The sequence below is a fragment of the Herpailurus yagouaroundi genome, unplaced genomic scaffold (genome assembly GCF_014898765.1).
Source record: "Herpailurus yagouaroundi ecotype Mexico unplaced genomic scaffold, PumYag 211, whole genome shotgun sequence".
Lineage (NCBI taxonomy): Eukaryota > Metazoa > Chordata > Mammalia > Carnivora > Felidae > Herpailurus > Herpailurus yagouaroundi.
The window spans coordinates 8,590,459-8,600,888 of record NW_024412442.1 but is presented as its reverse complement, the minus strand read 5'-3'; the positions used below and the strand labels follow the sequence as shown (position 1 = coordinate 8,600,888).

The window sequence follows — 10,430 nt, the reverse complement described above, 5'->3', positions numbered from 1 at the left end:
TCTACCTCAGGACATATTTCTGTAGAAATTTCCTTCCTAACTTCTTTTTGAACATGAAATAACTCACCATTTAAGCTCCAAACTAAGATGCTGTGGTCTTGGATAGCAGTTGCCAGGCACTGGGCAGTCACTGCCTGCAGCAGAATCACATGAGCTGCCTTTAACATTCCACCTTTTAATAAAATATTGTTTTAAAAAATGAGGGGAGTTGGATTCATAGTAGAGCTATTGGATTGGCTACAATCTGGCTTCTAAAATATTTTTTTTAATGTTTTATGTATTTATTTCTGAGAGAGAGAGAGAGAGAGAGGGAGGGAGAGAGAGGGGCAGAGCACAAACGGGGGAGGGACAGAGAGAGAGGGAGACACAGAACCTGAAGCAGGCTCCAGGCTCCAAGCTGTCCGCACAGAGCCTGACACGGGGCTCAAACTCACACTACGAGATCATGACCTGAGCTGAAGTCGGACGCTTAACCGACTGAGCCACCCAGGCGCTCCTCCGTTACCTAAAATTTTAAATTACTATTTTTTGCCTTTTCTTTTCCATAGTAAAACATCCTGGGACAGATGTTCTTGAATTAGAAGTATATGCTTATACTCAAGGCACATTACTTTCTTAGGATACAGTTGTGGGAGTAGACTTCATGGTCAGAGAGATTGGCATAACTTGAAGACTTGCAATACATATTGTACTTTAGCGAGATTGAAACTGTACGTTTTCATTACCATTCAAGACCTAAGAATAACCTTCTGTCACTTAAAAAACCATCCATCCTAATACTTTAACCTTCTCCTCTGCCTCGATATCCATATACCATTATCACGGGAGTGTAACCACAGTGCATGTTCCATTTCATTTTCTGCCTGCTTCCCACTTAATAGTATTTATGAACAGTTTTCTCTTTCTGTTGTATTATGTTTATTTGTGATGGGGCCACGCTGTTGTGCATATGGATGTAGCATAATGTATTTCACCAGATCCCTATCCCTGGACTTCAGCTGATTTCCGGGTTGTTAGTGCGGTGTCCTTCACATCGTCGTCCTGCTGAAATGCCCTTTCCAGTGCGTGGCGTGAAGTCCTATGCCTCTTGAGCACAAAAGTCAACTTTGGAGTTCAGTCTGAGTTCCAGGCAGATTTTTCCTTTGTACCCCATACCGTCTCCCGGTGCTTTATACAAATGTTAAAAGACACATGTGAGAGAGTGAGAAACTGATGTCTGTCTACAGTGGTGGATTTTCACTGATAATTTGAGCTGAGAACAGGTGCCCTGATGGGTGCAGTGAGTCCAAATTTTATTCTGCTTGTTAAATTTGCTTCAGGTACCGGTGTCTGTCCTTTGCAAGGGCAAAGGCAGACGCTGAATATTTCTCCTGTAGAAGTAGCATTTTATGCCATTGCTAACAACTGAAGCTTCGCACAAATTGAAAGCAGTCGAGATGAAGCAAGTCTAGGTTTTTCTCTTTACTGGGCACCACCGACTGGCCCGAGCTGAACAGTTTCCGATTCATTCAGCTGGTCAATTTTGGATTTGATTCTTGGCAGTTTTTAATCTGGGGATATAGAGGAGGTACGGATTGGTGTCATTTCAAAATTTTCGAAAAAGTGACTTTTTAAATGTTTTAATGTCACTATTCTAAATATGCATCCGTTACAGTTTCACATACAGTATTATTCCATGGTTGTAGGTAGAATTGTGTTGGTGTGTGGTACGATTTGGTGATTATACTGGCTATACTCAAGAATAAGTGTTAAATAAAATCATTAAAGTATTGAGAAAACAATAAAAACAAGGGGCGCCCGGGTGGCTCAGTTGGTTAAGCATCCTATTCTTGATTTCAGCTCAGGTCATGATCCCAGGGTCATGAGATTGAGCCCCGCATCAGGCTCCGCACTGAGCATGGACCCTGCCTTGGATTCTGTCTCCCTCCCCCTGTCCTTCCCCCCTGCTCACATGCTCTCTCTCTAAAATAAAAAATAAAATAAAATATTGAATCATTGAGTGGAGTGGATAGCTAGAAAACATGGGGATTATAAATAAATATATTAACTCATAGATTAATATAAGGATAATACAGGGGCACCTGGGTGGCTCAGTTGATTGGGCAACTGACTTCAGCTCAGGTCACGATCTCACGGCTCTTGAGTTTGAGCCCCGTGTGGGGCTCTATTCTCATAGCTCAGAGCCTTGAGCCTGCTTCAGATTCTGTGTCTCCCTCTCTCCTTGATCCTCCTCTGCTCATGCTCTGTCTCTCTGTCTCTCTCTAAAATAAACATTAAATTTTTTTAAAAGTATAATATAGTGTTTATATTATCCCACAGAGGTATGTTCATACATAATCAATATTTTTACATACTAATCTGAATATATTATTCTACATACATATGAATCCACCTATATTAGCATTAATCCATATATTGTACGTAATACGCATTTCTCTCCCAAATAAGAGTGTTAACTCTTTGAAAAAGTTTAGGCTTCAAATCTCAGTAAAAAGCCATCATGAAGCTTGTCTAAGAAGTACAGTTGTCAGCCCAGTGTCCTTCATGGCATGTGTGCGAAGCTGCTTTATTGGGTCGGATGGTAACTCTATTCCGATCAGAGTAACGTAACTTTATCATTTAGATTATCGGAGTACAGATGACACACAGTGTTGCACTGGTTTCAGGTGCACGACACAGTGATTTGACAAGTCACGTTGTGCTGTGCTTTCTGCCCACGTGTCCGCCATCAGTCGCCACACAACTCCGTTACACTACGAATGCCATTTTGTGTTTTCAAATTCTTTTGTGTGTTTATTTTTGAGAGAGAGACAGAGTGCAAATGGGGGAGGGGCAGAGAGAGAGGGAGACACAGAATCCGAAGCAGGCTCCAGACTCCGAGCCGTCAGCCCAGAGCCCGACGCGGGGCTCGAACTCATGAACTGCGAGATCATGACCTGAGTTGAAGTTGGACGCTCAACTGGCTGAAGCCACCCAGGCGCCCCTGATGCCATTTTGTTTGAAATCACAGTTTGGAAATCAAGAGTCAAACTGCACACGATGTAAAATGGACTTCTGAGGGTGTAGTTAACTCCTGCAGCCTGGGAGCCTTTCTTGAACTTCTGTGTCACTCAATTTTTCCCCCCTTTTATCTTCTTTTTCAGGTTATTAAATACCATAAGTTTCAAGCCTTTGACTGGGGAAGCCACGCCAAGAATTATTTCCATTACAATCAGGTAAAGCCTTCAAAAGTCTTTAGAATTAATGAACTGGGCTCTGAAAGCTCACCGGGAAGCCACCCGAGTCACAGGGCTCTGGTGGGCTCGGTGCTCCCTGGCTCCGTCCCCATCACCGTCACACACCAGTCACAGTGACCAGGAACATAGATTTCAGAGTCAGACTAGCCTCGGCCTGTCACCTGGTCGCTGGCGGGCCTCAGCCACATTACATGGCCAAGATACACAAAGAAACGGACTGTGGTTTGAGTGCTACATGCTCTGCAGCCTGAGGCACTTTGCCCGTGCTTGTCTTGCTTCGTTGTTTCCTACAACATCGGTGTGACGGGTGTGCCGGTTGTTATTATGGAAGGTGAGGAAACGGGCCTACGGAGGCCCCGTGGCACGTGTTCCATGCGTGGGGGTACGACCCCAAAGCCAGTGCCCCACCACCTGGCTCCCGCGCTTTTCACATCCACTCCCCGGGAGCTCAGCGCCTTCGCGAGGGAACTTAACACTTGTTAGGGTACCCGGCGCGCGGTAACAGCGACCGCCTGCAGGTACCATAGTTAGGATTCCGTCACTGTGGCTCAGGTTTCTTCTCATTGTGGTCACGGTAACTTGAAGAGCAAAGGGAGACCGCTTTTCACCACGTGATCCTCGCTGGTAAATCTCACCGGGATTTAAGGAGGATCACGTCGACTGTGTTTGTTTTGTAAATTGAAACGACGCCTCCGGTTGCTTTTATCCTAGACTTACCCTCCACTTTACAACGTGAGAGACATGCTTGTGCCCACCGCCGTCTGGAGCGGGGGTCAGGACCTGCTGGCGGACGTCAACGACGTCAGCATATTGTTGCCCCAGATCACCAACTTGGTGTACCACAAGCTCATCCCCGAATGGGAGCATCTGGACTTCATCTGGGGCTTGGACGCCCCCTGGCGGCTGTATGACGACATGGTGAAGCTGATGTCGAAACACCTGTGAGCCGCGCCGGCCAAGTTCACCGTCACGATGCCGGGGATCAGGCAGGTTAAAACGCGTTCGCTTAATTTCTCTAAAATAGTTGTCTTTCCCAGGCTTTTTATATTTTTGTGTGCAATCAGATTATGCCATTGAAGGTGTTCGGGTCCAATCATGGTGTATTATTTTCCCGTTTTTTGTTTTTTTTTTTGCTTTTTTTTGCTTTTTTTGTCCAATCATGGTGTATTTGAGGCTAGTGCCTCTAACCTACCTTAGCCTTCTTAAGTTTTTTTCAAAATCCCACTGATCATGAAAGATCCTAACCGTTGTGTAGAGCCTTACAATTTGAAAATACAAATACTGCCTTTTTTGCCTTCACACAGGACACACCGAGGGTGTGTCGGAGTTTCGAAGCCAGGTGGTTTGTTGGCAGATAACCTGACGCTGATTTGAAAAAGCTCAGTGTGTGAAGTATCTGGTTCTCGTCTCTTTGCCTTAAAGGGCTCTTCAGTCCGGTGGCTTTGTGGTCATTAGGGAGCCGAATGCCATATTCTTATGTCCTCATGCAGCAGGTGCAAAGTCAAATCCCGTGATCACCCTGCGGTGCCAGGTGTGAAGATTCTATGGTGAATGTTATCGAATCTAAAAATGTTTAAATTGCTCAGACCAAGCAGCATTGCTTGCCGTGGTCTGCAGACAATAGATGGCACTCATTAAAAAAAGACTGACTCCTGTATTTTAAATAGCTTGAAGACTCATACCTGTAACCATCTGTCTTCCCGAGTTTGTAATTGTGTGGCAGGCGATCCCTCCACTCGTTTGAGAGCAAGGGTGCTGTGTAGAGGCAATACCGCTCTCTTCCGTGAAATTACTGTATTCTCTTGGCCAGCTGTCGTATCAGCGCCGATGACCGGACACAGGAGCCCAGAGGCTTCCCCGGGGGGAGCATCCTAACTCATTTTCCCACAAGAGAAACATGAGCGTGAATGTTTTGAGATCAGAGCTCAGGGAGTCTCTGTTTTCTAGTTTTGTGTGCATCCATAGTTTTAATTCTGATTTGCGTGCCTGCTTCAGGACACCCGTATTCACCCGCTTTCCTTATTGCGCCGTTCCCGTGCAACACTGACGGATGGATGGAATGACAGTTGACGTGCTCTTCTGACACAGCTTCTTCAGCTGCAGTAATAAAGGATATTTTACTGATACTTACTTATTCTGCACTGATAGATGCGGACAGCATCCTACTACTTTGTAACACTTAAAAAGCCTTGAACTTTTCGATAAAACTGAGTAGCCTCGCAGGCCTGAGGGATTGTGTGTGCATATATGTGCTGTCTCCTTTACTTAATGGCCATCCTGTACTTCCCTTTGTCTTCTGGAGGGACTGACACTTTTCTTCCTCATCTTCTCCCCTCCTCCTTACTCTGAGTAAGCTTCACTGACCCTGCCCTTCAACCTTTGATCCCTCACCGTGGTGAGGAGGGAGTGGTCTCAAACCTAAGGGAGGGTGGGGCATAGTTTGGAAACGCTGGCTGTCAACCTGATCTCACAGGGTTCACTGAGTGAAACCGAGTGGAAACTAAGGAGAGACCTGGGCGCCGGCTGCGGTGGGACCAGGGGTTCAAGGACTGTCCATCCAGCGCCCTCCTCGAGCAAATGAAGCAGCTGAAGCCAGCAGAGACGAGTCATGCTATAGGGTCCCTAAAACATAGATTTGTCGGGGCGGGGGGGGGGGTCCTAAGGCGAGTTCTCCCACTACTCTGTGAGCTTGAGGGCAGATCTGTCTTACTTGTTTCTATGTATCCAGAATCGAACACAAACCCTGGAATATGGTGAGTCAATAAATCCACGTGGATTTATTGTGTGAAAAACGATACTTTGCCAATCAGTCAAATGAATTTAGATGCACAAGTAACGTCTGAGAGGGTCGAAGGACTGGAGTGGAATCTGTGTTTTCCCATGGCACCCACAGAAAAGAGTCAGATTTGGGGCGCCAGACGTCCAGCTTCGGCTCAGGCTGTGATCTCATGGTTCGTGCGTTCAAGCCCCGTGCCTGCTTGGGATTCTCTCTTTCTGCCCCTCCCCCATGCTAGCTCACTCTCTCTCTCTCACTTTAAAACAGAAAAGAAAAGAGATTGTACTGGGTGCAAAGGCTATACATGCACAGGAGGATACCACTATGCTGGCTGGCTGGCTTTTTGTCCCCCCCCCCCCCCAAACCCCTTCTCCTTCCTTTGACCAAGGCAAACTGGTTTGGCCAACCAAGATTCTTGGGTAGGGCTGGAAAGAAAGGGACAGTGAATAAGTGTTTTGTTTGTTGTTTTCCAGTGGGAGAGAGCTTACTGGAGCAGGAATGGCTTCAGTGCCATAGGTGACCTGGCTCTGCCCTGGGGGTTCCAGTAGAGTCCCTTGAGATAAGTAAGGCTTTCACACACCAGGTGATACAGATGAGCAGGGGGGGGGGGGTTGGGGTGACGAGGTGTGGGAAGGGGGGTTGGTGCATTCCACAGAGTCCACCTCTTACTGGCATGTGTTTCTCTTCCCCTCTTTCCAGACTTTTCTCTGTGGGACTTTTCTTGGGTGTGTGGGACAGTCCAGAGGTGGAGATGTTGCCCAGCTGTTCCTGACACAGTCCTGTCACCTTGCACATTTGCCTTTGTTACTGGCCTCTTGTTTCTGACACTGGTGCCTAGGCCCTTTATGTCCTTATAGCCCTGGCTGGATTAATGTTTCATCATTGTTTTATTCTACTGTTGCACGAAACAGTCTTGCTTTATCTTTGGCCGAGTGCAATGCAAGGTACGAGCTTGTGTCTCAAGACGTCCTGTAACAAGTTGGTAGGAGTTCTGACTCTCCTTTTCAAGCCGGTTTGACAAATGTATTCTTTTGAGAAGGACACAAGGATGTCCACAGATCTCTAGGGCAAGAAGACTAGTTAATATTCTGCCAGCTTGGAACTCGACGATGCTGTGGTCACCCCGGGGAAAGCCACCACCAAATGAAGCTACAATGGAGAACAAAGTCATTTTTTTCATTCGCCACAAGAGGGCACTCTTGGCTTTGCTTCCAAACCTTTTCGTTCCGTAAGCAGGCGTTCTCTCCTGTCTCTTCCCCTGGGAAAGGCAGAGAATTTTGTTGATTCATGGGCCAGTTGGTAATCTGAGGACTGGTGAGATCAACCATATCTCGGGTCATTTCCATCCAGGATTATGACCAATTCTTGCCTAATTCATAATAACTGAAAAATGTTGTCAAAGAATAGCTGTGCCCCAATGCGACCCGAAGATAAAATTTTGCCCAATGGGTAAAAGAGTGGTCAGGACTTCAGACGTGGAGGAGGAGGTGGGGAAGGCTTTAACCTAGACCTCACGTTTATGAAGGACCACAATTTAGACTATTGACATTATCTCCAAATAATGACGGTTATTTTGTGTTTGTATTACACATGTTCATGTGTTAAATGTGAACATTTAAAATATACTGTATTTGTAACCTTTTTCATTTTGTGTTTTAGAGAGGGAGATATTTTCAAAATGTGACCTCCCTGAAAGGCAACATTAGGTGACAATAATTATTATAATTATTCTGATTTATTGATTTATAATTTTGAGAGTGACAAAGACAGCATGAGTGGGGCAGGGGTAGAGAGAGAGGGAGAAAGAGAATCCCAAGCAGGCCCCACACTGTCAGCGCAGAGCCCGATGTGGGGCTCAGACTCATGAAACCACGAGATCATGACCTGAACTGAAACCAAGAGTCGGACGCTTAACTGATTGAGCCACCCAGGGGCCCCAATAATTATTCTGATTTTGAAAAAGCATGTCACTAATTCATTCAAGGATATTTATTGAGTATCATATCGTGCTAGGTACAGATTTCGAGTTCAATTCCAAACTAAGCAACTAACACTCTTTCTGCCAATTTGTTTTAGTAGCACTGAAAAATACTTTGCATTTGACATCATGCCTTCCAATTTTTAAAACCTTCTCACAGGGCTTAATTCTTTTTTTTTTTAATGTTTATTTATTTGTTTATTTATTTATTTATTAATTTTTTTTTAACGTTTATTTATTTTTGAGACAGAGAGACAGAGCATGAACGGGGGAGGGTCAGAGAGAGGGAAACACAGAATCTGAAACAGGCTCCAGGCTCTGAGCTGTCAGCACAGAGCCCGAAGTGGGGCTCGAACTCACGGACCGCGAGATCATGACCTGAGCCGAAGTCGGCCGCTTAACCGACTGAGCCACCCAGGCGCCCCTCACAGGGCTTAATTCTTATGACTTTTCATAGAGATGATTTTATATGCTTAACATATTTTATTTTTTAATATTTATTCATTTATGAGAGAGCGTGAGCAGAGGAGGGGCAGGCAGAGGGAGAAATAGAATTTGAAACAGGCTCCACACTCTGAGCTGTCAGCATAGAGCCTGACGTGGGGCTCGAACTCATGAGCTGTGAGATCATGACCTGAACTGAAGTCGGACGCTTAACTGACTGAGCCACCCAGGCGCCCCTATGCTTTATGTATTTAAAGGGGTTGATGAGCATCCTGAAAATCTCAGTAGAAGCACACACTTATGTGGATGGATAAAAACAAAACATAAAGTGTTTAAAACTAAATATGCAGCAGCCTCGGTGTGAAATAGGGTGTCAGGGAGTCTCTTGGGGGATCTAACATCTCCCATATTCTTCAGCAGCATCGTCTACTGTTTTGGGGTGGGTAAGTAATGTTCTCTGCAGTTTTTGTAAACTTCGCTATAAATGCGGCCCCAACACCAAAGTCCTTCTGTAGGACGACCTTGAAACTGACCCACGGTTCTGCTCTCACTTTGGCTAGGACTTTCTTTTTTTTAATTTTTTTATTAAAATTTTTTTTTTCTAATGTTCATTCATTTTTGAAAGAGACAGCATGAGTCGGGGAGGGGCAGAGAGAGAGGGAGACACAGAATTCGAAGCAGGCTCCAGGCTCTGAGCTGTCATCACAGAGCCCGACACGGGGCTCGAACCCACAAACCGTGAGATCACGACATGAAATGAAATCGGAAGCTTAACCAACAGAGCCACCCAGGTGCCCCTGGCTGTGACTTTCTATTCAACTCTAACTAGTCCTGACTTTTCTGAGAAGAAGCCTTCATTTAAGAATTTTTTAAATGTTTACTCATTTTTTGAGAGAGAAACAGCATGCATTGGGGAAGGGCAGAGAGAGAGGGAGACACAGAATCCAAAGCAGGCTCTAGGCTCCGAGCCATCAGCACAGAGCCCGATGTGGGGGCTCGAACCATGAACCATGAGATCATGACCTGAGCTGAAGTCAGATGCTTAACCGAATGAGCCACCCAGGTGCCCCAAGCCTTCATTTTTACAACGAGTAAATTACATTTTAATCTTTGGGATTACTCTACTCTCTATGAGTCTTACATGTTACGGCTATTGTAACACAGTTCTTATCTCTGATATTCAGCGATATTTGGTTTGGTTAGCTAGAGCAAAGAACACCTTACCTAATTTGGGAAAGAAAAAAATCATAAAGGTCACATAGAAAAAGATGATGTCATTGGTAATAAATTTTGCCAACTACGTGTTCTATTTGTGGGGAGTGGGGGAAGTATCCAAAGTCTTTTGGTGCTGAATAACTTCGAGACTGTGCTTAAATATGCACAGACTTGATTGTTGCAGTCTGGTGAAAGTGATCTGATCTCTGGGGTAGCTGGAGAAGAAAGGAATCCTATCCTCTAACGCTGTCAGAAAGATGTTGCCAACATAAAAATGATATACAGGAACTCAAAATCAACTGGAGAAGCGCAAGAAATAGTATGGCCAAAGTCCTAATACCGCCAGAAATCAGTTAAACCTCTCTCAGTACATAGGTTACCCTAAACCACACCAACCAGCGCTCTAGAAAAAAAAAAAATCTATTTTTAAGCCTTGATTTAGAGCTTTAAAAATGAGTACTGAATCCACAAATATATCTAGAACACTCACTATGTGTGAGGTACAATGCTTGGCATTGTGGGAAAAAATCCTAAAAGATAGAATCTGTGCCCTAAAAAGATCTATTCACCTAGCAAGCCGTTCAGTGTATTTTGTGCAGATGAAGTGTTCAAAGGCACACATTTGCCAGTGTGAGAAATGATGCTGCTTTAGTCCAAACTAATTAGTGTTTGATTCTCTTTGGGTCCAGTAAGTGATGCTGGGTTTGGTCGCCCATATTGTGCTACCTTTTTTCCAGCACCCTCTATATGACATTGAGTGAACAGTGATGAGATTTTAGCT

General features: G+C 45.0%; 1 protein-coding gene across 1 annotated transcript in view; it reads left to right on the top strand.

Moving 5' to 3' along the window:
* LIPA (lipase A, lysosomal acid type) overlaps positions 1–5,469 on the top strand; it is a 35,247-nt gene extending 29,778 nt beyond the window's left edge. Inside the window, exons 9-10 of the mRNA XM_040454271.1 lie at positions 3,144–3,215; positions 3,948–5,469. Coding sequence (XP_040310205.1) covers positions 3,144–3,215; positions 3,948–4,181 — 306 coding nt within the window. The 3' untranslated portion in view covers positions 4,182–5,469. The remainder of the gene's footprint in view (positions 1–3,143; positions 3,216–3,947) is intronic.
* Positions 5,470–10,430: the final 4,961 nt, after the last annotated feature.